The 25560-nt window shown below is 49.7% G+C and overlaps 1 protein-coding gene across 3 annotated transcripts in view; it reads left to right on the forward strand.

Annotated features, from left to right (window-relative positions):
* Positions 1-24356, forward strand: part of bltp2 (bridge-like lipid transfer protein family member 2) — a 37087-nt gene extending 12731 nt beyond the window's left edge. For 2 of the 3 annotated variants that reach the window (XM_088616115.1, XM_088616114.1), the window contains exons 14-39: positions 49-337; positions 665-870; positions 1475-2576; positions 3355-3546; positions 4416-4618; positions 5154-5272; positions 5598-5818; positions 6597-6787; positions 7043-7142; positions 7455-7654; positions 8765-9059; positions 9196-9353; positions 9816-10022; positions 10273-10372; positions 10809-10991; positions 11260-11381; positions 14397-14552; positions 15366-15487; positions 15672-15852; positions 16266-16352; positions 17937-18047; positions 18142-18277; positions 18508-18635; positions 19489-19590; positions 20413-20547; positions 21867-24356. In XM_088616115.1, coding sequence (XP_088472241.1) covers positions 49-337; positions 665-870; positions 1475-2576; positions 3355-3546; positions 4416-4618; positions 5154-5272; positions 5598-5818; positions 6597-6787; positions 7043-7142; positions 7455-7654; positions 8765-9059; positions 9196-9353; positions 9816-10022; positions 10273-10372; positions 10809-10991; positions 11260-11381; positions 14397-14552; positions 15366-15487; positions 15672-15852; positions 16266-16352; positions 17937-18047; positions 18142-18277; positions 18508-18635; positions 19489-19590; positions 20413-20547; positions 21867-22052 — 5232 coding nt within the window. In that variant the 3' untranslated portion in view covers positions 22053-24356. The other variant, XM_088616117.1, reaches the window with a different exon arrangement.
* Positions 24357-25560: the final 1204 nt, after the last annotated feature.

The raw sequence follows: 25560 nt of genomic DNA on the forward strand, positions 1-25560 counted from the left end.
TCCCACAAAGCTGGGCATTTAGAGGATCTCCATTCCTTATTTTTCCAGGGAAGCTGCAATATCCCCCAGCTGGAAACCACCAGCCAGTCGGAGACCGTCTTCCTGGAGTCCAGTTTGAGTGGGCTGCAGGTGGAGGTTTCGGAGACGTGCGCCCAGTGTCTGTCCCGGCTTGTGTCCCTGCTGTCCAGTGATGCCGAGAAGAGACTCGAGGGGCCAGGCCACTGCCAGGACACGGAGCAAACGGCCCCGGTCCATCCTCCCCACCCCCCTCCGCTGCTCCTCCGCCTGGAGCTCGGCCTCGAGGACGTCAATGTGTTCACCCTCTCCAACGTCGCAGGTGATCCAGGAACTCCTCCTGTGGCTCTCCTGCCACCCCGTCTCACTCTTTTCCTCTGTCATGTCTGACTTCTCTTTGTGAGAAACTCGTCTGCTTTTCATCTCTTTAACGGTACTTTCTGTCGTTTGATGTTGTCGTTATGTTATCATCGAGGGCTTTGAGAGATGATTTCGCAAAAAGACCCCACGCAGTTGTTGCTTTGCATGTTTCTGGCTTGCTATGCCAGTATGTCCCCGTGTTCCCGTCTATAACGTCTGGTGATCTATCGGCCTTTCTCAGCCCCTCGGCTCACGCACACGTTCTCCCATCCCTCCCTCTCTCCGGCAGGAGCCGTGTCTCTGCGGGTGGACGCCGTGAAGGCTCTGTGCACTGTGGAGAGTGCCCGGATGTCGGTGCAGGGGGTGTCGCTGTCTGTGGTGAAGCAGCTCACAGAGACCACACAGCCATGCTGCTCTGCGGCCGACGCCCCCAGCCCCCTCCTTAGCCTCGCCTCGCTCGTCGCCTGCTACCATGCCAGCACCTGGGCCCTGGAGGTACGTGGCTGAGTTCTCGCAGTGTCCTGCCAGCCTGTGCTCGGCTTTCAGAGAGCTGGTTTTAACAGCACCCAGGCAAAATCACATGGACTGGAGGCAGATTTGCCTTTTTAACTCTTCTTCTCACTTGCCCTGGAGTTAATCATGTATGTTTAAGGGTCCCACGTTTGGGAGACCTTTGAGTTTTGAAATTAGCTTTATTAAATTTTGGGTTTGTCAGTGGAGATTTTGCGGTGAGGCAAAAAGTTTCCAAAGTGTTGCCGTCACTCCTCACGGGCCAATAAAATGATTTATTTTCTTGATGCCCTGTGGTCCCCCAGCAAGAACTCAAGCCAGCAATCTCCTAAGCTGGAGACAGACACACATTCCTTCTTCCAAAGAGGAAACGCGTGTAGTTGTGTACGCATCTGTCACGTGTCTGTCTAGCCTGCATGACGGGGGTCATGTTTGATGACGGGGGTCTCCTCGCCTTTTCAGTTTGCATGGTCTCATTCCAAAAAGTTTGCCGAGTCTTGAAACAAGCACAGCTCTGTCTCCAATCTTGATGTGGAGGAGTGGGGGGGTTGGGGTTGATGAACTTGAATCTTCTTTTGCCTGTTTGTAGATCCAGTGTGAGGAGCAGCTTGCAATGCAGTGGACCCCAGCAGACCACATGTTCCTGTACCACCATGTGGTGGAGTGCCAGGGCTCCTGGGGCCTGCTTGCCAGGGCCCTGAGGAGGGGTCCCAGTGAGGCCCCGGGGGAGCAGGAGGAGGGTGGGCCGCAGCAGGACCCCCACAGCTCTGCCCTCCCAACAGGGAGCTCGGCAGCGGGCCAGAAGAAGGTGCTGGGTCTTCGCCTGGAGCTGGGCCGCGCCTTGGCGACGGCCTTCGTCACGGAGCAGAACTTCATCCGCCTGCAGATGGATGGGATCTTGTTAACGCGGCACGGGGGCACGGTCCACCTGCAGGCGCCGCACCTGGTCTTCAACTTCGACGGCAACGAGATCTTCTCCTTCAGGGGGACAGAGGTGCAGATGCTGCCCGAGCTGGAGGAGATGATTTTGCACCGGAACAACTTTCCATTCCTGACCACCCAGCGCAACCGCACTTGGGTGTTTGAAGTGCCCAGCCTGTCCGTGGAGTTCCCCTACCAGTATGACTTCTCCAAGACGTTCGATGAGGCCATCAATGTCCAGAAGTGGCTGAAGACTTTGTACCACCAACCCGGTAGCAGGACGGCGCCAGAGTCGCTCCCCCCCGACCTAGTCTTCCGGATTAGCCAGTTCTCCTTCGTGTTCCTGGATGACGTCTTTGAGATCAAGCTGCGGGACAACTACGAGCTGATGAAGGACGAGAGCAAGGAGAGCGCCAAGCGCCTGCAGCTGCTGGACAAGAAGGTGTCCGACCTGCGCAAGCAGCACGGGGAGCTCCTGCCCGCCCGCAAGATCGAGGAGCTGTACACCTCGCTGGAGCGCAAGCACATCGAGATCTACATCCAGCGCTCCCGCCGGCTCTACGCCAACACGCCCATGAGGAAGGCCCTGCTGACCTGGACCGTGTCGGACCTGGAGCTGGTGGTGCTGGCCGACCAGTCCCTCCACGGGCCCGAGAGGGTCCGGGAGCACATGAGGGACATCGATGACATCAGCCCGTACCCTCGCGATGGGCTGCCCCTGGTCATACAGTGGTGCCGCGTTGTCAAGTTCAAGCTGAACGCCTTCTTAGGTGAGTCTTGCAGATAGTGTCGGCTTGGCGCTTTCTCACGCCAATGCCTAGAATAATGTCTTCTGGTCTTGTTTCTGATTAAGTTTTCCTTACAGAACCCGAATGCATCTCTTACTGATTTGTTCTGAATTTGTTAGCAAGGGTTGATTTAAAGCATCGTGTGAATCCTGAGTGAGAGACCGACCCTTAAGGGCTAAATTCAACCAGAAGCTCTAGAAAAATTAGGAGAGCTCTAAATCACGCCTAGTACAATCCATGGACTTGCAAGCTTTTTGGATGGATGTCCTTTCCCTAACTTATTGCAGTTTCCTTTTTGGGTTCACCATTCATTTTTACAGTAATAAGGATGTTGCTGAATTCAACTTAAACCTTGTGTATTAATAAAAGCCTGTCCACATCCAATGAGTAACTTGTATTAATACATCTCGTCTTCGTGATGCAGGTAAGTCAAGCGTTGCCTCTCGCCACATTCTGCATTATGTTTTTTTTTTTTTTAGTTTTTATCTCTGCAGAGAGGTCCTCTTCTTCTGCATTTCTCCTGTTGCCTGTCTGACCAAAGCAGAAATGCTGTTGTAAAAAGAAAATCTCCCTTCCCGTTCCTTTGCATCGATCCGTCACTTTCCGACAGCATCTCCGAGCCCTGCTTTAAATCGGAGCTGCTCCCGCCATTTCATCCACCCACGTCCACCCCCGACCTCTCCCCTCCCCCCTCCCAGGGCCAGCGGGCCGCCGTCGTGGTCGCAGCCTGAAAGCTCCGTGTTCGCTTGTGTGCCCGCAGTGCGGATCCGGGACTACCCGCGCTACCTGTTTGAGATCCGGGACTGGGAGCTGGCGGGAAGGCTGATCGGGACGGAGCAGGACGGGCACCCCCGGGCGCGGCGCAAGCAAGCGGTCCAGCTGGGACACCCCTGGGGAACCGTCACGGTGGAGCGGAACATGCCCCCTCTCAAGTTCTACTACGACTTCCACTGTGAGTGAAACGCATAGACACAGGTCTATGAAAGGGGAACTGCAGTCCCAGGTTCTCAGACCAGCTATTAAATCTTGCTAACTATAAATCCACTGACGTTGTAGAAAAAAATGACGAATTTCGAATTGAGCACAAAATCGTGAACTTTGTGGAAGTACCGCAAGTCGCCGTGTTGTCGATAACACCTGGTTCCGCCATGGCCGAGAGAGAAAGTTCGCACAAATTGTGACGTGATGAGGCCCTTCCTGCTCACTAGTCACCATGATGACTAATGTAACGCGATGTACAAGAGAATAAGCACAGGTTGTGCAGCGGACATTTCACCGCAGGAATGTTCGAACCTGATCTGCGTGTAGAGTTAACAAGTCAGTTCCATTTATCAGCAAAACAATCTTAATGTCAAGAGCATTATCTCCATTGGATTAAAAGAGATTTATTCACAAGCCTGCTTGTTTGCAGTGTTATTAACAGGGCCGCTTCACCTCACTGGAAGGTTTGTTGCCTCGTTCTGAATCGCAGAACATGGTGCTGCACAGACCTGGAAATTGTTTTTATTTTAAGGGGAGGTTTTACAAGGTACTGTGTACATTTGACTTTTATTGTGGTTTGAAATGCACTCGTCAAAGCTGATTCTATCTAACCCAGAACTATAAAAATAGCGTTGCAGTTCCCCTTTAAGAACTGTCAGTACATGACTCCCTTTATCAGAAGCAGGGTTATCCACTAATGTGCAGTAAGTGTTATGCAAACACCTCAGTGACTTGCATTCATTATACCTGCTCTGTGTTTTCAGCACAGCATGTGATTGTAGGTGTGAGCCTAACACATACCTCCTTACTCATGATTCGATTCTTCCCTCCCCAACACAGCGGAGATCTCCCTGTACACCATCGTCTGGGGGCCGTGCTGGGACCCGGCCTGGACTCTGATTGGCCAAGCGGTGGACCTGCTGACGAAGCCCACGGCTGACCCCAGCCCCCCTCTGACCTGGTGGGACAAGAGCAGGCTGCTGCTGCACGGGCGCTGGGTCATGGACATCGACCAGGCCAACCTGCACCAGCTGGCCACTGAGGTGCCCGTTCACTTAACCTTGCGGAGATGGGGAGCCGCTGCCGGTATAAAATGAGCAGCGGGGGTATACAGGGAGTGTGTGTACCAAAGCACAACATGGTACATGCCAGCTTGGCCCTGTGCCAGTGCTTGTGGTGAAGATTAACGTCCAGTTGTGCTGTGGAGATGCTGGGCTATTCCTTTATTATTTTATAAAATAGTATTATTATTATTTATTCATTTCTAATCCTGTGCTGTTCATAAAATGCGCATGTTGTGCTTTAAAACAAGAGGTGCCAGTCCACAAATGTACCTTGGAGACTGTGATCTTGGTCACTGTACCTTGGAGACTGTGATCTCGGTCACTGTACCTTGCAAAAGCCCTCTGTATCGTTGAATGTGAACAGGATAGGGGTTACAGACCGGAGGAGGGAGTTTGATTCATTGCTCATGTAGAATGCCGTGAAATGTTCTCCAGAACAGTTGAACTTGAACTCCACCCTGGTTTTCTGTGTGGTGGAGCTCTTCCAAGCTGGCTGTCTGCCTCCTTTGTGCAGGACCCCTACAACACCACGGAGAACATGCACTGGGAGTGGAACAAGCTGAACTTCGACTGGAAACCAGGGCAGTTTGTGTACAGAGGGGACATGGATGTCAATGTCAGGACTGCTTCCAAGTAAGGATTAGTTAGACCTGCCCCATGGGGTTGACTCTTTGTCAGCAGCCATATCACCTTGTGAGGAAATTATTATTGTTATTATTGTTATTATCATCATTATTGAAATGTGTATCTGAACTTGTCTGGCACAAAGAAACTCATGCTAACAGATGGTAACGGCTGTGTGTCTCCAGGTTAAAAATGGGAAATATTTTCGTGGCTCCATCAGCTTCAGTGCTTTTGCATTCAGCATTGATGCTCTGAGCTGCAACCAACTAGTAGAAGTACAGTAGTCCATGCTTCTCAATTCCACTTCTGTCCGTGTTTGCATCCTGTTCTCAAGGTATGACGACTGCTGCTTCCTGCACCTGCCGAGCCTGTGCATGACCCTTGACCTGCAGTGGCTGTGCCACGGGAACCCACACGACCATCATTCCGTGACGCTGTGCTCCCCGGAGTGCGTGGCGGAGATGACCTCCGGTCAGCCGCACGACTCCTACAGGGCCTTCCGCTCTGAGAACCTCAACCTCTCCATTACCATGGACCTCAACCAGCATCGTGGGGGTAAGTGCTGGAGGCAGGGGGCATGGTGGGGAGGCTGGCATGGGTGGGGAAGGAACAAGAGGGAAGGGTGACTTGGAGAAGGGAGGCTGGCAGAGAGAAGGGAGATGAGTGGCTCACGAGTTGGAAAGAGAAGGAGCCATATCTCCCTGCAGCTCCCAGCCCACTGAAGCTCAGCAGGAGTGAGCCTGGTCAGTACCTGGATGGGAGACTCCTGGAAAAGCTACTGTAACTGCTGGAAGTGGTGTCAGTGGGGCCAGCAGGGGGCGCTCACCCCACAGTCTGTGTGGGTCCTAATGCCCCAGTATAGCAACAGGGACACTATGCTGTAAAAAGGCGCCGTCCCACAATGAGACATAAAACGTAATGACTTTGTGGTCATTTAAAATCCCAGGGCGTTTCTCAAAAAGAGTAAAGGTGTTACCATGGCATCCTGGCCAAATTTCCCATTGACCTTTACCAATCATGGCCTCCTAATAATCCCCATCTCTGAACTGGCTTCATCACTCGGAGCTGGTGTGTGGGGAGTGTACTGGTGCATCATCCAGGTGGGGCTGCACACTGGTGGTGGTGGAGGGGATCCCCATTACCTGTAAAGCGCTTTGAGTGGAGTGTCCAGAAAAGCACTATATAAGTGTAAGAAATTATTATTATGAGAAGGAAGTTGAGTTGGGGGTACAGGAGGGAGGGGAATCATGAATGAGAGGTGTTGGCAGTATTGTGGGCACATGAAACCGAAACCTGTCTGGACGGGCTGTTTGAGAGGTGTTCCGTCCCTTAGAGGCGTGCCAGCCCCGGATCCTGCTCTACAGCAGCACTCTGCGCTGGATGCAGAACTTCTGGGCCACCTGGACCAGCGTGTCGCGGCCCATCTGTCGGGGGAAGCTCTTCCATAACATGAGGCCGATCCGCAAGAAGCTGGGCCAGCACTACAAACAGCTGTCCTACACCGCCTGCTTCCCACAGCTGCAGGTGAGCCAGCTAAGGCTATTGCACTCCGGCGCCTCCGGATTCGTACTGTAGTACTTTTTATGATCTACTGTATATCTGGACAACAGTATCAGGCAAAGCAATCCTAGTGCAGATACAGCTACAGATTATAACCTGAATTACATTTAGCAGTGATAACTGGAATGGAATGGCGAGTGGAGGGAGCAGAGCAAGAATAATCATGCAGGCCACGTCGGGAGTGATTGCATGTCACGTTTCTCTGGCCTGCCCTGGCAGGTGCACTACTGGGCATCCTTCGCCCAGCAGCGGGGGATCCAGGTGGAGTGCAGCAAGGGACACGTCTTCACACGGGGGACGCAGAGACTCGTCCCGCAAGGTGAGTGCGCGTGATCGCGGATACCAGTCGCCGGCTAAAGACAATCCGATGAGTAGAGCCTCATATTTTGGGGGAGGATAGGGATTTGCCTGAAATCCCTGCAAGGTAGAACTGTCTGTGTAGAGGGTGTAAAGTGCTGTGTGTTCGCCAAAGGCATGGCACGTGGAACCTTTTGGAATTAAGCCTCTGATTATTTTGAAATTGTTGCTAAGAAACAAAGTTGCCCAAAATGGGTCAAACCGCAATCCGGTGGGATTTGTACTCTCTTTCCTGATCCCGCTTCCTCCTCTCCCGTTTCCTGTCCTGGCCCAGCTGGCACGGTGATGCGGCGGCTGATCTCCGAGTGGAACGTGACCCAGATGGTCAGCGACCTGTCCCTGGTGACCGTCCACCTCATGGCCTCCACCTGGGACGAGACGGCGGACCACCAGCCCAACGCCCAGGTGAAGAAGACCCACCTGCTGAGCCTGTCCTCACTCAGCTACCAGCGGCAGAGCAACCGCTTGGGAGAGGTACGGCCTGGGGGGGTCGGGACGCTTGGACCAGCACGGACAATGGCATCTGAACAATTTCTAGTCAGTATTTAAGTGTAAAGGCGTCCATATTTAATGTACTTGAGTACTAAACCCCTGCACGTTACTCTAACTGGATGCAGGGGTGTCAGACTTCATTCTTTGAATGCTGCACGGTCTTTTACCACTTCCTGTGCTCGGGTCCTAAAATGGTCCAATTATTTGATGATCCGGACCAATTCTCTGGGACTCAGAAGAGTCTCATCGTAAACATGCATCTCTTGAGTCAGTGTTTGTAAAAGACCTTTCACGTGTGTCCCTTTAGGTAGGGAGTTGTATCTGTGTAGTCAAGGGACAGGAATTTACAACATCTGATCTCACCAGCAGTAGCTTATCCCTATTCTTTGTGGTGCTGTGTGTGTGTTTTATTCCATCAATAAGCCCAAAGCTTTTTTTCATATTTTATTTTTATTCATTTTCAACCAAGTTCTTATACAATCATGAATGAGCAGTAAGGCTAAGATAACAAAAAAAACACCATTATAGAAAATAGTATCCAATGGGGCGGAGCAGTGACTCTGTGGCTCAGGATCTGCGCCTGTGCCGCAGCCGGCAGAGGAATCCCACTCTGTTGGGCTCCTGAGCAAGGCCCTGCACCCCAACTGCTCCAGGGGCGCCGTATAAATGGCTGACCCTGCGCTCTGACCCCCAGCTTCTCTCCCTCTCTGTGTGTCTCATGGAGAGCAAGCTGGGGTATGCGAAAAGACAATTCCTAATGCAAGAAATTGTAAAGGGTTAATAAAGTGATTAAGATAATAATAATAATATTATTATTATTATTATTATTATTATTATTATTATTATTATTATTATTATTATTTCGGAAAGGTAGAGGTGCAAACAAATTCTCCAGTCTTCAATTCCCCTTGAGCTCTCTGGTTATATCCAGCTGTCCTTCCCGTCCAGCATAGCTCCCCTCCTCCCCTTTGGGGATCCCTCTTTCACACATCCTGACCCTTTAACTCCACTGGCACGCACTCTATTAGAGTGTGTGTCGGCATTAATGATGCCGAGGGCATTTTCCGATGTGTGTGCGTGGCCCGTCTGCAGGAGGTGTCGGCGAAGGAGGAGGGCAGTGCCTTTTACACCCACAAGCTGTGCCTGGTAGACCTGCGTGCCTCCTGGACCACCACCAACCGCAACATCGCGTTTGGCCTCTATGATGGCTACAAGAAGGCCGCCGTGCTGAAGAGGAACCTCTCCACGGAGGCGCTGAAGGGGCTGAGGATCGACACCCAGCTCCAGGCGAAGAAGCTGAAGCGCACGCTGTCCAGCTACTCGCCCACCCCCACCCCCACCCCAGCCGCCGCCTCCAACAGCAGGCCCGAGAAGAGCCAGAACGAGGGTGCGTGCCCGCCTGGTCGCGTCCTGCAACGCGCCCGGGGTGAAGGGATAGCCCTGTTCCCCGTTCGGGACGCTGTCTCTGCTGGGAGGTGATCCCGTTTGTGCATCCAGTCCCGTTTTTGGTTTTTTTCCCGTAGGGACCTCGATGCTGCAGAAGCTGATCGAGGAGACGGACAAGTTCGTGGTGTTCTCGGAGGAGGACGCCGGCGTGAGCGACCAGCTGTGCGGCATCGCGGCCTGTCAGACCGACGACATCTACAACCGCAACTGGCTGATCGAGCTGGTCAACTGCCAGGTAGTCGGCACCCCGGCCCATCTGTCTGCCTCCCACTCTCACGTCCGGTTGTGCATCTGCACATCTTTCCAGACAGTTGTATGATGCATGATTACAGTCATGGGATGTGCTGGTTAATGGTCTGTTCATCTCATTATTAATAAGATTGCTGTTTGTGTTGTGGTCCTTTTTATAGCTTACAACAGTGTTGATTCGGAATTAATTCTAGGAAAGTGCCAGGCTTAATTGAGATAATCTAGTATACACCTAACATCTTGGACTTGGCCTTTCTCTTTAATCCTTTGTTTTATTTATTCACTGGCCGTAATCTTTAATTTCATTCACCGTGTCCCGAAAACGTTCTACTGTTAAAAAACAAGCATATCATTTTTAGACACATGAATTCAAGGGCTTTTTTTGCTTCATTGAAAAATAGAAAGTAGTCAGCATCTCGGAGGTGAAGTGCGTGGGTGTTCTCCACAGATGATGCTGCGTGGTACGGAGACGGCGGGCTGCGTGCTGGTGTCTGCAGCCAAGGCCCAGCTGCTGCAGTGTGAGCACCACCCTGCCTGGTACAACGACACGCTCAAGCAGAAGACCACCTGGACCTGCCTGCTGGACGGCATGCAGTACTTCGCCACCATGGAGTCCAACCCCTCAGACCAGGAGGACTGGCAGCTCTGGCTGGAGGTCAGGCTCGGTCTGCCCTCAGGGTTCGACTGCACGCGGGCACGGGATCGGGGATGTGATTGCGTTTAGGAGCGAATACGCACTTCTTGAAAGGCGTGCTGAAAAATTGCAGTTCGATTTAGAACCTTTAAGTTCACAGTTCAGTTGAAGGTCGGGCTTGGTTTAGGGTAGAGTCTTCTTGCACTTTGGATGCACCCCCTTGCCGTTATCCAGACTGGCTTTGACCTCGTAGCCTTCTGCACCCCTGCAGGTGAAGAACATTGAGGAGCACCGCCAGCGACACATGGACTCCGTGCTGGAGCTGATGGAGGGCGGGCAGGCTGTTGGGGGCATGGTCAGCACTACCACTGGTAAGGCTACTCGCTTGACCCCTGGCACATACAGACAAGCAGCAGCAGAAGCTTGGGGCAAATTCCAGGGTGTCTAATCCCGGAGTGCTGGTGTGTCTGCAGGTTTCCTGGGTCTCTTGAAAGCAGCACCTGAGTTGCTCAGGCAAGCTGTGACCTACTGGCTTAGCTTGTTAAGAGCTGAGCTGGAGTGAAGCCTGCAGACACACCGGCCCTCCAGGACCAGGGTTGGATACCCCTGGAATTTGCCCCAAACTTGTGCTGCTCTTGCTTGGGAAAAAAAAAGTCAGATGATTTTAAGGTAATAACTGCAACTAGGACAAACAGTATAAGTAATTTGTGCACCAAGATTTCACTATTAACCTTCATCTTGCATCGCTTATCCTAAGCAGCCTTCGTGAGCCCTTTCACAGTCCCTGCTGCTGCACTGTTTCCCCAGACTGGAACCAGCCGTCTCAGGTGCAGCAGACGCAGCAGGTCCAGCGCATTATCTCGCGCTGCAGCTGCCGCATGTACTACATCGGCTACAGCCACGACATCGACCCCGAGCTGGCCACGCAGATCAAGCCCCCCGAGATCCGGGACAGCCACGAGAAGGAGGACCTGCTGAAGAAACAGGATGGTCAGGATCTCCCTCCACTGTCCGTCCTCCTGTTGTCCCCCCTGAATTTCCTGAATTTCACCCACCTGTCAGTTGCTGTTAAGATCGTTGCTTAATGCTTCAAGGCTCTCTTGTTGAGTGAATATATTCCTGATTCTGTAAGAGGCGGTGGAACTGTGTTATCGCATCAATCTTATAACCTCACAAGACTGCTTTGTTTTCCCTCTTCTGCAAGTGTGCGTGTTCTCATTAAAGCTGACTCCGCTGTGTCTGTGGTTGTGGTTGCCAGGAGCTGTCGATACCTTCACCCTTATTCACCACGAGCTGGAGATCTCCACAAATCCAGTGCAGTACGCCATGATCCTGGACATTGTCAACAACCTGCTTCTGCACGTGGAGCCCAAGCGGAAGGTACCCAGGCATCACAGCCTCTTAGAGATCACTTTCTCAGCCATATACAATTTCTTGCATTAGAAATTTGTCTTTTCCCATACCCCAGCTTGCTCCCCATGAGAGAGCTCTCCAGCTTGGGGTCAGAGTGCAGGATCAGCCATTTATACGGCGCCCCTGGAGCAGTTGGGGTGAAGGGCCTTGCTCAGGGGCCCAACAGAGTAGGATTCCTCTGCCGGCCGCGGGATACGAACCGGCAACCTTCCAGCCACAGGCGTGGATCCTGAGCCACAGAGCCACCCCTCTGCCCTCCACAGCAGTGCCCTCAAGCGCACGTGTGCCTGTTAATGGTTCTTAAGAATAATATAGGACCCCCTCGAAAAAATAAAACTGAAGCTGTTTATTTAAAAGTTTTTTCATTTATGTTTCTATGATTTCTACCAGCTGGCAATCTGCTCTGTGCTGATGGTATGGAGGGTTCAAGCATGTAAAATACCTTGTTTAGGACCTGTATTGTGCGATCTGTAGCCTGACTCTACAGAGCTCGCGGGGGTCTTGTGAGGGGCCGCAGACCACCATGTTGTCCGGACGCTGCAGACAGCTGGTGCCGACCAGATTTTAGTCTGCAAAGCAACAAATGCACAGTGCGAGTGTGACTGCAGTCCTTGCAGTAGATATTATTTGCTGAATGTTTTTTTTTAACCTTTTTTGAAAATCTAAGCATTTGTTGTGAAGAGACCCCGTGCCTGTTTCTTCAGGGTTTCCAGATGGTAGAGGGTCATACAGTCTGTAGCTGGGGTGTGTGGGGTCTTTGATGATGCTTGGAGCTTTCCTCAAGCACCATCTGTCATAAATGTCCTGGATGGATGGGAGAGCAACCCCAGTGATGGACTGGGCAGTTTTCACCACCCACTGTAGGGCTTTGCGGTCAGCAGTACTGCAGTTGCCACACCACACTGTGATGCAACTTGTCAGTGTGCTTTCTGTAGTGCATCTGTAAACGTTAGCGAGGATCTGGGGACATACAGTGCCTTGTGAAAGTATTCGGCCCCCTTGAACTTTTCAACCTTTTGCCACATTTCAGGCTTCAAACATAAAGATATAAATTTTTTATTTTATGTGAAGAATCACCAACAAGTGGGACACAATTGTGAAGTGGAACGAAATCTATTGGATTTTTGAAACTTTTTTAACTAATAAAAAAATGAAAAGTGGGGCATGCAAAATTATTCGGCCCCCTTGCGTTAATACTTTGTAGAGCCACCTTTTGCTGCGATTACAGCTGCAAGTCGCTTGGGGTATGTCTCTATCAGTTTTGCACATCGAGAGACTGAAATTCTTGCCCATTCTTCCTTGCAAAACAGCTCGAGCTCAGTGAGGTTGGATGGAGAGCGTTTGTGAACAGCAGTTTTCAGCTCTTTCCACAGATTCTCGATTGGATTCAGGTCTGGACTTTGACTTGGCCATTCAAACACCTGGATACGTTTATTTGTGAACCATTCCTTTGTAGATTTTGCTGTATGTTTGGGATCATTGTCTTGTTGGAAGATAAATCTCCGTCCCAGTTTCAGGTCTTTTGCAGACTCCAACAGGTTTTCATCCAGAATGGTCCTGTATTTGGCTGCATCCATCTTCCCCTCAATTTTAACCATCTTCCCTGTCCCTGCTGAAGAAAAGCAGGCCCAAACCATGATGCTGCCACCACCATGTTTGACAGTGGGGATGGTGTGTTGAGGGTGATGAGCTGTGTTGCTTTTACGCCAAACATATCGTTTTGCATTGTGGCCAAAAAGTTCGATTTTGGTTTCATCTGACCAGAGCACCTTCTTCCACATGTTTGGGGTGTCTCCCAGGTGGCTTGTGGCAAACTTTAGACGAGACTTTTTATGGATATCTTTGAGAAATGGCTTTCTTCTTGCCACTCTTCCATAAAGGCCAGATTTGTGCAGTGTAAGACTGATTGTTGTCCTATGGACAGACTCTCCCACCTCAGCTGTAGTTCTCTGCAGTTCATCCAGAGTGATCATGGGCCTCTTGGCTGCATCTCTGATCAGTCTTCTCCTTGTCTGAGCTGAAAGTTTAGAGGGACGGCCAGGTCTTGGTAGATTTGCAGTGGTCTGATACTCCTTCCATTTCAAGATGATCGCTTGCACAGTGCTCCTTGGGATGTTTGAAGCTTGGGAAATCTTTTTGTATCCAAATCCGGCTTTAAACTTCTCCACAACAGTATTACGGACCTGCCTGGTGTGTTCCTTGGTCTTCATGATGCTCTCTGCGCTTTCAACAGAACCTTGAGACTATCACAGAGCAGGTGCATTTATACAGAGACTTGATTACACACAGGTGGATTCTATTTATCACCATCAGTCATTTAGGACAACATTGGATCATTCAGAGATCCTCGCTGAACTTCTGGAGTGAGTTTGCTGCACTGAAAGTAAAGGGGCCGAATAATTTTGCACGCCACACTTTTCATTTTTTTTATTAGTTAAAAAAGTTTCAAAAATCCAATAGATTTCGTTCCACTTCACAATTGTGTCCCACTTGTTGGTGATTCTTCACATAAAATAAAAAATTTATATCTTTATGTTTGAAGCCTGAAATGTGGCAAAAGGTTGAAAAGTTCAAGGGGGCCGAATACTTTCGCAAGGCACTGTATCTTAGCCTTCTTCAACCATCTTAGGAACCGTCTTAAAAATGATCTTGTTTACACCTTCCGTGGTAAGTTACTGACCCATCATAAAAATGTATGTTTTTGTATGACAAGGTTTGCTTATCTTCAAGAATAAAAGCCAGGTACTGTCGTTAGGAAAGTGAGTGAGAGATGAGGTTAACCTGTTAACTTCATCTGTCCTCCTTTCTTTATTGGAGTAAAGAAATCTCCAGCTCGATTTACCAGAGTCGTGTGGTTTACTGAGAAAAGGGTAAAACAGTTGTCAGAAGGCAGCTGGGCGTTTTGAAGCTGTTCCACAGCAGATGGGTTTTGGCAGCGTACCCGCTGATCAGTGCCTTCTTGTCTCGCCCGTCGGCGCCCAGGAGCACAGCGAGAAGAAGCAGAGGGTGCGCTTCCAGCTGGAGATCTCCAGCAACCCCGAGGAGCAGCGCAACAGCATCCTCCACCTGCAGGAGGCGGTGCGGCAGCACGTGGCCCAGATCCGCCTGCTGGAGAAGCAGATGTACTCCAACATGAGGGTACGGCCCCCCCGCCGCCCCTCCGCTCCCCCCCTGCAGCCCCCTGTATGTGTGCAAAGGACATTGCAGGATGAGAATGGGAACCGAACTGGATCACAATCCTCCATCTAAGCACTTGTGAAAACGTGTGCATTTTTGTGCCCTGAGGGGTCTGAAAGCCTTGTTAATAGATAAATAGATTCTTTATTGATCCCGTGAGGGAAATTGCAGTGCAATAGCAGCTTAACACAGACACAGTGTAACGAATGATACAATAATAATAATACAATACAATCAGTACAGTGAGAAGTGCACTAAGAAGAGTTACTCACAGTCCAGAACACACAAAGAACAAACCAGAACAGCACACAAAAAAGTCGTATTGCACAGTATAAATATATATATATTTATATTGGCATATATTGCACAAAAACGGTTGTAAACGGGGAAAAAAAACAGATGTATCAGTTTACTGTTCAGTCCAGAAACAGGTCACTGTCAGTGTTGCCTCTGCCCAGACGCAAGGTGGATGTGTTGTACAGTCTTATGGCAGAAGGCAAGAATGACCTCCTGTAGTAATTATGGCAAAATTGATCGTGGGGATCCCAAGAGAATAAGGTGTTTTAATGTTTCAATAGTTCTCCTGTTCGTGAGTCAGTGTATACAGGATCTCTGCTTGGTTGTGTGTGGGCTGTACTGTAGGGATGAAACTGCTGCCGTGTTGGAGATCTTTTGGGGCTTTAGCAGTAGTAGGCTGTGCTGACCAGGAGAGGGCGGCGTTGTTCCTCTGTCTGACCCCTCCCCCCTCCCCCCTGTCCTGACCTGTGCTTTTAGTCCCAGCAAGACGAGGTGAGGAATGACGAGCTGTCCGACATCAACCGGAAGCTGCAGGACCAGCTCAACCAGGAGAAGGTGGACATGCAGATGAAGAGCGAGGAGCTGAACATACTGATCAGGTGGGAATGCAACTGCCCAGGCCAGAGGCCTCGAACCTGACGCCGCAGGCGCACAGAGGCTGCGCCCCCACCCTGCTCTCTCCTATGGGGGAGCCCTCTGTGTGGACTTGGCCAGTCCCTCGGCCGCTATCCCCCGCTCCACCCCTAACCCCCTCTCCACGCCCACTCTCCTCTTCCTCCCCAGGTGCTTCAAGGACTTCCAGCTGCAGCGCGCCAACAAGCTGGAGCTGCGCAAGCCGCCGGAGGACGTGAGCGTGGTGCGCCGCACCGAGATCTACTTCGCCCAGGCGCGCTGGCGCCTCACGGAGGAGGACGGGCAGCTGGGCATCGCCGAGCTGGAGCTGCAGAGGTTCATGTACAGCAAGGTACCTCCAGTGTTCAAACAGGCGGCCCGGGATTTTCCTTTGCCTGGATGCCCAAAGACTGGTAGAATTTACCCCTGGCGCTCGGATCAAAATGGCTTTACTCCCAGGTGCCTTGATCCATGTGTGTAGGCATCATTATAACCGGCCTTTTGGGTTTGCATGCCTTGATTTTCTTCTCATCTCGTTATATTATTCTCAATCTAGAACCGCAAAACAGGCGTGTTTAGTCCTCACAATGCCCCAGTCTCTGTGAGAAGGTTCGAGGACTGTTCCTGGCCAGGACAGATTCCGATAGCTCTGTGCATGATTTGTTTCAAAGAGTGTTTGCTAAGTCGGCACCTGAGATGAATTGATTTATACAGGTGTTTAAGGTGGAGCAGCTGTTGTGAGTTTTGTTGTGTGTGTTTCTGCAGCTGAATAAGTCAGATGACACTGCAGAGCATCTTCTGGAGCTGGGCTGGTTCACCATGAATAACCTGCTGCCCAACGCAGCGTACAAGGTAACAGAGCACCTCAATACCGGCACACACTGCTGCCCCAAGAAATATATTCATATGGAAAGCCAAAAGAGCTGTCAAAATGTGTTGGCAACTGTCGGTAAAAAAAAAAGTCGAATTAATTTGAGGTTAGCACTTAAAACAGTGTTGAGAAGATCCGTGTTTAAATGCGCCAGCTCTTGATGTAACTATGACCTGACCTAGACACTGGTGTTGCTTATTACCGAACAAACCTAGCAGCGGCTGCTGTGCTATTAACATCACCACCACAAGTGTCTGTTGAAACTTAAATTCAGTCTGGAACAGGGTTCCTATTCGTGATTCTGGGGGACCACACATGCTAGGTTTCTTACTGGGTCTGTTGCCCATTCGGACCCTTCATTGACTTAATAAAAGGATTAATGTGAACTGTTTGATTATTTTCAGCACTTAAAAATGTTGAGAGCTGCCATTTACTTGTCACATTTCATGAGTAACATGAAATTCCGCGTTTTTGAGTGGGGTTGGGGAAAAACCTTTTTAGTTCATTTAATTTTCCCAGCACGTAACTGCACTCTGCAAGCATGCAGATCAGCAGGTATGTGATGCAAGGACCAAGAGTGGTAACCTATGGTCTAGACTGTTATTATTAATGTGCAACTTCATGGTCGTGGTTTTTATGCTTTAGAAACAAAACTGTAGATGTAGATCTGGCCGTTTCTTGAGGGGGTAGCAGCAGTTATCTTCAGCTGTGAAGCTGGATTGTGTGGTGTGCAGACTTCTCCAGTAATATCTCTCTGCTTCGTTTCCTTTGTGCAGCATGTGAGGGTATGTATGGTACCGCTAACACTAGCATGCACATGGCTCCCGTAATTAGCCTTTTTTTTTTAATTTCCTCTTCACGTCGAGCTCATTAACTGCTTTCGGGCCAGTTCTCACCTCCTTTCCTCATGTCGTCTGTCGATCTGCTTGATTTCCGTCCATCTCGGAAGCTCTCTGTCTGGTGTGTACCGTTGCCGTTGGAAACCCTGAGTGTTTGGCCACAGCCTCCCTCGGCCCGTTAGACTTGTCTTTTTAAATACTGTATGTTAGGATGTTGCGCTTCTTTGCTGCTTCGCTGGCATTTCTACATCATGTCCACATCAGCTTTGTTAGCTGGTTGTACCTTTTTTTTTTGCCAATATACAAATCAAACTTGATTCACCCCAGTTGTACCCCAGCAGTACACAGGGCATTCTCTCGGTAAAGGCACAGTTTGTTGCATCTCCTGACTTTCCTTATGGTCTGCTCTCAGAAACTGCTGTTTGCCTTCAAAAGAAAAATAAGTTGAGAAGGGCAGTTAGTTGAAAATGCTTTCCCTCACCTTTTATGTTCCCGTTACAGAATTGCGCAAGAGATATGCGTTAAGAGCTGGGGTTGAGTGTGAGTAATTGTTCTTTTGGAAGCAGCTGAGCCTCATTGCAGCTAGTGACGGGGCAACCAGGAAATCACCCCCCAAAAAAAAACACAGTCCCCTGAAAACATGTGGAGGCAGCAGACGCCTGAATCGGGCTGTCCCGCTCGGGGGTCCGTCCAGGCCTGAAGGGCGCCGCTGTGTCTGTGTTGCAGGTGGTGCTGCGGCCCCAGAGCCCCTGTCAGTCAGGTCGACAGCTGGCCCTTCGCATCTTCAGCAAAGTGCGCCCCCCTGTGGGCGGGATCTCTGTCAAAGAGCACTTTGAGGTGAGTCCCCCCCCCCCCCCCCCGGTGCAGAATGGAGCCTGTGTCTCTTGGCGTTTGGGTTAAGGCCGTTGCGTCACCTTGTCCGTGTGTGCAGGTGAACGTGGTGCCGCTCACCATCCAGCTGATGTACCAGTTCTTCAAAAGGATGATGGGCTTCTTCTTTCCGGGGCGAAATGTGGAGGAAGAGGAGGTGGGAGACGAGGAAGACAAGTCCAGACTGGTCACCACAGGTACTGACGCTGCTGTCACCTTCGCTCTTCGCATCAGATCTGAGTAGAGTGAGGCACCAGATCTCTTGCGTGCTCTGCAGCACTGTGGGCTGCCTCTCACAGATACAGGCTCCAGTCCCACAGGCCCTGGAGAGCACGGTTCTTGAGGGATGAAGGGAGGTTATGCCTGAGAGCTTGCAATGTCCACCGCTGTGTCCAGTGTGATGCCCAGTGTGTCCTTCTCTCTGCAGGGGTGCCCGCGGTGAAACCTCGGCAGCTCTCGGAGGACTCTGTGGGCGCCCTGGGGCCCAGCAAGGGGGTCACCCAGGGACTGAACCGCACTTCAGGGGTCAGGAGGTCATTTCGCAAGCCCCCAGAGGTACAGCTGACACCTCTTTTTCTTTCCTGCGTCTGGGGTCTCTGGTTTATTTGCTTTCTTTCATTTCCTGTGTCGCACCTGTTAGACTCCACGAAGAAAACCACACACGGTTCCGATTAATCCAATCCGGATGTCTTTATTGCAATAGAGAAAGGAGGACAGACAAGGTTAACAGATTAACTGCTTGCCTCTCACTCGCTTTTCCAAACAGAACAAAAGGCTTTCATTCTTGAAGATGAGCAGAAATTCCAAACAAAATCACGTTTTCATAATGGGTCAGTAACAGTTTGTTACCTTGTAAGTTGTAAATAAGGTCAGAAGAAAGGTATTTAGCTAAGGTCACCTTGGGCAATTAACCAAGACCCCTGCTTATAAATTGGAGCGTAGGATACGTGAATTACATCTCCATTCCAGAGACCTTGGCCAACCAGGAATGCACAAAACAATAAGACAATTCTTAAAGACTTTATTGTTAACTCAAAGCAGGCATAGGTTCCTTCACACCTCTGATTACAACACTACAAGCCCTATTTATAAAACTGGACCTGTGGTGGTTTGCATTTACCTGAAAAGACGTTGTAACGAAACAATTCAGAATGCAAGTGGAAGAGTTCCTGCAAGCAGATTTAAATGTGTTTTGCCTTTCTATACTAGCCCAGGGAATAATACCTCTTCACAGAAGTTCAGCCTTTTTTGTTTCTCTGCTTTTGATACACCTGCCCACTGAAGAGGAATATTTTGCGTTACAACCCGTTAGCACTGCTTGGTTTGTGGGGCTGGGGGGTGGAGACCAGAACATGAAGAGCTCTCCGGTTTGCGGTTGTGTTAACGGGGCCCTGTCTCTACTGCCCAGCACCCCGTGGATGATATCGACAAGATGAAGGAGAGGGCGGCCATGAACAACTCCTTCATCTATATCAAGATCCCCCAGGTGCCTCTGTGCGTGAGCTACAAGGTCAGTACGGCCCAGCGCACAGGCAGCCGAGCCCCTGGGAGCAGTCTGGGCTCCCTCCCTGTATTCATGACTCAGGCTCATCACTTTTGCTGCGATTCACTGCAATCGTAGGCATTATGATTACTTTTCCAGTTGCAACTTAATTTTTACACTCTATGTAATTTCCTGTCCGTCCCTCCCCTTCAGTACAACAACATAGTGTTACTGTTCCCCAATATTTCGGATTGGAGAACCACTTTTTTTTTCCTGATGTTGTAGAATCGGATCTGCATCCCCTAGGAAGTTACTTGAATTAGGGTTATTAAGCTGCCCCAGCAGCCTCTCTGCAGTGTCCCTCGTCCTTGCAATCACATGCAGATTATTTTCCCCCCGGTGAGATTACACACTTCAATTCCCTCTGGAATCATCATTCAGGCTAAATGTCTGATCACGGCTCATAATTTTTACGTCCTACTGCTTGTCACTGCTCTTTTCCCGAAATCTGTACACATGTTGGGATTCTGTACCTGGAATACTTCAAAGCTAAGGAGCAAGATGACGGTGGGCAGTTTTCATGATGATGAAGCCTTTCTTGAGTATTAAATATGCTATTTAATACATATTATAGTGTGTATGTACATATAGTGATCTTTCCTCTTAATTAGGCTATTGATTTGCATTTAAGGCGGTTTATGCCACACCCTCAAGGAACATATTAAGGGGGAAAGTAATGCGACTCGTGCCCTTAAATAATTTTCGGATAACAGAACGTAGTCGGCCCATGTGAGAATTGGTACCGCGGTAAAGCAAACGTGTGTGTCGCATGTGCGCGTGTGTCTGCAGGGCGAGAAGAGCAGTGTGGACTGGAAGGACCTGAACCTTGTACTGCCCTGTCTGGAATACCACAACAACACCTGGACCTGGCTGGACTTCGCCATGGCGGTCAAGAGGGACAGCCGCAAAGCTCTGGTGGCACAGGTACTGCTCCGACCTGTACCCGCCGCGGGGTACCACAGCTTTGTCTTGTGTAGAATCACTCGGCACACCGCGGAGTTTCAGCTGGCAGAGGCTTTATTGCCATGCGTGCGGGAGACTGCTTGCAGCCTGTAACTCGGCTTCCTCTCTCCTTGGACCCTGCTTTTATCTGCTCAAGGGGCCAGACAGAGGCGTGGGCTAGCGTCTGACTTTTCTCCGGCTAGTTTCTCTCGGTTCAGAACCAGCTCGAGCCGAGATTGCAGTGGCCTTGATCTTTTTTCACTTCCCAGAGCTGTTTTTAACTTCAAATGTATCAGGTCTCCCTGCTCTTCTTACCTCCCCTCTAGTCCTGGAGTCTGCCTGGTCCTTTTAACTCTCCTTTCACACAGCGTATTTGATTATATCTCTTAAAGAAATTGTGATTACAACAATCATGATATTCATAACTTGAACTTGAATTTTATTGCCATATGTAACCGGTCCATGTACTGGTACAATGGAATTCTTACGGAAAGTCTCTCGATTGTTAAAACAAGTGGAAAAACACAAAGTGCAGACAGTGCATCAACACAATATACAAACAAACAGTAGACAATGCACAAGTAAACAAGCAGGTAAGTATAGTTTTAACATAGATACATTCTTGTCAGCTGATTAGTAATAATCAATATTCCTGCTCTTAAGTAGTATTAATACTGTACATCATATTTAATTACCAAGCTTCTGTGCTTCCTTAACTCCTGCAGTTGCTGTTTGTTATGGTGATGGCTTCCTACCACTGACTGTAGTTACAGTTGCCTCTTTAGATTTACAGACGTAAGACATGTAAAATTCAAAGAATCTATTGGTTACAGAGGCTGCTTTTTGGAATTGCAAACATAGGACGTACAGATGTCGAAGCTTCACAAATATGGATGCCTAACGGTCCCCTAAATTTTCCACTCCAGCACTGGGTAGGGGTCACACTGGAGACCGGCACGTTTCCTTGTTTTCCCATGGGGTGCTTGCTGTTCGTCCAGTGGTTTAGAGAGATCAGATAAGATTATGTTATTGGCCATAAACAATTTCTTGTGTTAGGAATTTGTCTTTTCACAAACCCCGGCTTGCTCTCCAGGAGACACACAGACAGGGAGAGAAGCTGGGGGTCAGAGCGCAGGGTCAGCCATTTATACAGCACCCCTGGAGCAGTGCCTTTGTCCTCTGACATGCCTCTACCATGATTTCACTCGCATGGCGCCCCCTGGTGGGGCTACAGCAGTGCTGCACTGAGCAGCCAGTCGGCCAGTGCTGCTCTCTGTAAACGAGGCGCCCTCTCTCCCCAGATGATCAAGGAGAAGCTGCGGCTGAAGCCGGCCTCCAGCTCGGACACGAAGGGCAAGGCGCCGGACGGCAAGTCGGACACCAGCCTGCAGCAGCAGGAGGAGGACGAGAAGGCGCGGCTCCTCATCGGGCTGAGTTCCTCCGACAAGAGCGCCAGCAAGAAGGGCATCTTCAGCCGCAGGAAGTGACCCCTGGCGCCGCCGCGGTGCCCGCCTCGGACTGCGGGACCCCCCTGTCCCGGCTCGGCTTGGGGCCGGGCCTGTGCGCTGGGAGCACAGAGAGGGCAGAGTGGCGGAAAAGTTGTGGGGGGGCGTTTTCACCGAATCCTCCTTCCCCCCCCCCGGAAACGGGTGCTTTGTCGGGACAGTCGGAGAGCAAAGCATTGCACGGGGAAAAAAACAACCGGAATCGCCATCAGCCAGATGGACCCAGAGCATTCCCTAGCCATCGCCCAAAACTGCCTTCAGTATCCCCTGCGGGAACGCTACCGCTGTCCGGCTGGAATCTCGACTGTTCAGCTCACCGGGAGCAGAAGGAACGGAGCAGGCGCCGGCTGGAGACCCGAGGCCGGCTCCGGGGATTGTGTCTGGTGTAAATAAAGAGCACTGTGCACATGGGTAACTTCATATCTCACACGAGGAGTAGCGCTTGGTGTGGCGGTGGGGGGGGAGGCTGTCTGATCCAGGATGAAAACGTTTCCGCTTCAGAACCGGTTTCTCCGTCGTTATCAGTAGTTTATTTTTTAATTCACTTTTTTTTTAAAAAAAAAAAGCTTTCGATCAGATATTTAAATCATGATGATGATGGAAGTCAGCTCTTTTTTTTTTGATTCGCTCAGTTGTGAGGTGTGTACCGGTGGGGTTTATCATTTTTCCCCTTAGGAAAGCCGTCTCATTAGTAAGAGAGGTTGAGCACTATACTGTATACTAGGTTTAAAAGAAAAGACTTGATTGCTGTCTTCTTATTTTCTGTGATTCTTGGCTGTAAAGTAGTACACAAAGTACACAACAAGAGCATTGTAGTTGTATTCCTTCACCCCCTGTGTTGTCCCAGTGCCCCAGACTTCACACTTTTCTGTAAGACTTTTTGATAAAGTCTTATTCGCTGTGCATTTGTCCGCTTGATATGAGGAGAAAATAAAGGCCGTAAGAAAAGAAGGTGAAAGAATGAGCTGTTGCCTTTTCCTCTCGCATGCTAGAGGTGTGTTCTTTGTGGGGACTGTACTCGTGCTCTTGTTAAAGGATTGTGTCCTTTGACTCTGGTTGACTCTGTCCTCTGTCCACTGTCTGCTGCGCACGCGCCCATAACCACTCCCTCTGCCATGTCGCGCGAATCCAGTGGCTTTCTGATTTGTAGAGGAGACAAGGAGACGTGTTTGGGGGACCACCCCCCTGCCTCTGAGCAATCCTCGATAGGCTGATTCTCTTTGGCTGCCGGCCAGGTCTGGGGTCGCACCCTGGTCCATCCTGGGCCCCATTTCGGTTGCTGGTGTCCCTCCTGCAGGGGGAGGGGGACCGTGTGGTTGGGGCAGGCGGCACATTGTGAGCTGTCGGGACCTGAGATTAGTGAAGGAGGCCTCTACAGTGGATCCATTAATCTCCTTTGTTTCCATGGGCAGACATCACGCCTGGTCTCTGAACACCCTGCTGAAGCCAATAGCTGTAATAGGGCAAACGTTTTTGCCAGCTCAGGTTTTCATGTAAAATGTCTTTCAGGCTCCCACTGCCTAGGGTGTGTGGTACTGTAGCATTCGGTCTGGCGACCCTAAATTGCTCCTGACAAAATAAAACCTTCTTTCTGCCCATTACAGCCAGTGCAATCCTGGCTTAACAGGAACAGTGTTGGATGTTGGCACAGGTCTTTATAGCATTCTCTCCCATGGGTTAACGGCATTGGTTCCTACTGTACCTCTTATTTAACATGGCTGCTGGCGGAGATGGCTGTTAAGGAAGGAGAGAGGGATATTAACAGAAAGCACAATGTTCCGGGTGTGACTGCTCAGGCTTTCTGCTCTACGCCGTTGTAGTGCAACATTGTCCCTATCCCCCTGTGTGCAATACCTCAGTTATAGCGCAAAGTTAGAGCATAGTGCTGAAATATCCGATTCACTTGTTGAACTTGTGTTCTGGCAACGAGGTTGATCACAGTCAAAATGAGTTTCCTAGTGCAGATCTGAGCGATATTTTGTAACTTTAACACTATGGCACTTTTTAAGCAAAGGATTTTGGAATATTTTTGTAACCTCGGCGTCTTTCTTTCTAAATTCTGTGCATGGCACATGCTCCTTCTTCTTTCTTTGTTAGCCTCACTGAAGATGACGTTGGGTAGAACGTTTCAGGGATCCGAAAGGCAGAAGGGTTTTCTTTCTACTCTTCCCTAGGCTGTGTTTTTTTTTTTTCGTTTTAACTGATAACGGAGGGAAGGATGTACCAGTCACCATGCATGTGATTGAAATTGTCTTTGTCAATAAAAATACTACCTGTACACACACATTGCCTGTCCTGTCGGCAGCTGGTATTGGTTGGCTCATCAAATTATTTTCCCCCAGACAGATTGGTACCGGTCAGAGTTTCAGATGGTAGACTAGACCGCTAATCCCTGCTTGTAAATCTGTGTTGGTTAATCCAGAGTGGGCAATTGCCCTCAGTTCATGAGAAATCAAATGATTTTCAGATGGAATAGGTCTTCAAAATCAGTCTTTCTGAAGCTTTGGGGCCTCCAGCCAAATGTTGATTATAAAGGCCCTCATTTCTCTCCTTATTTTTAATTCAGTTACTCCTTGCTCTTGGGCTTCTATAGTGACGTGGCTGAAAGAAATGGCACCAGAATCCCACATTATGAATAAAACTCCTTCTGTTGCTTGGTCTTGAACATAGAAAAGTGCACAATTGCAGTTTATCAGCCAAGGAACGTTTGTCACCCTGAGACTTTTAAAAGCTGCCATACATGTGTTTCTAGAAGAGTGTTGAGATTTGATCAAATTTTCTGTCTTTACCCGAAGGGTTGTGGGGGTCTGGAACAAGCTACCTAGCTCTGTTGTTTATACGGATACCATTGCTTCTTTCAGGAAACAGCTGTACCATACCCTTGGCTCATCTGGATTGCAAGCAGCACTCCGAAAGAGGAGCACTTTTAGTTATTGATCTGAAAAGGGAAAATCGGGTACTATAAAGGTATCGATGGGAGGAATCGAGGATTTTAACATTAAGCTCTCAAAAATACAATACAAAACAAATACGGTCGAAGTCAGTGATCCACCTGAGCCTGGTGCAGTCGGTACTGCGCAAGTTTCTTCTTAACGGCAATTAAAAATGAGCTAAACCTTTTTAATCTGCCGCAGCGCAGAGAACAGTTCTCAGATCGTGATTTTAATGTATTATCTACAGCTGGAGTAGGTTTGCTGCTTTTTTCATCCCACACAGCACACAGTAGTTAATTCGCATTTTTATTTTTTTCGAATACTGCCGAGAAATACTGCTTTTGAAGACCAAGCGGAGAAAATCGCGAGAGAGCGATTATTCCTACGCCTACAACAACTGTTAAAGAGTGAAGCATCCTTCAGAAACCGCCTGTGTCGATAAAGAAGATTATGCAGTAACTGTATGAGGAAAGTGGACTGCGCGTAATGAGAGTTGTTTAATTTGTCGGGAACGAACGCATAAATACAAGGACTAGCGTTAATTTTTCACGGGCAGT

Source organism: Lepisosteus platostomus, chromosome 22 (assembly GCF_059453375.1).
Source record: "Lepisosteus platostomus isolate fLepPlt1 chromosome 22, fLepPlt1.hap1, whole genome shotgun sequence".
NCBI lineage: Eukaryota > Metazoa > Chordata > Actinopteri > Semionotiformes > Lepisosteidae > Lepisosteus > Lepisosteus platostomus.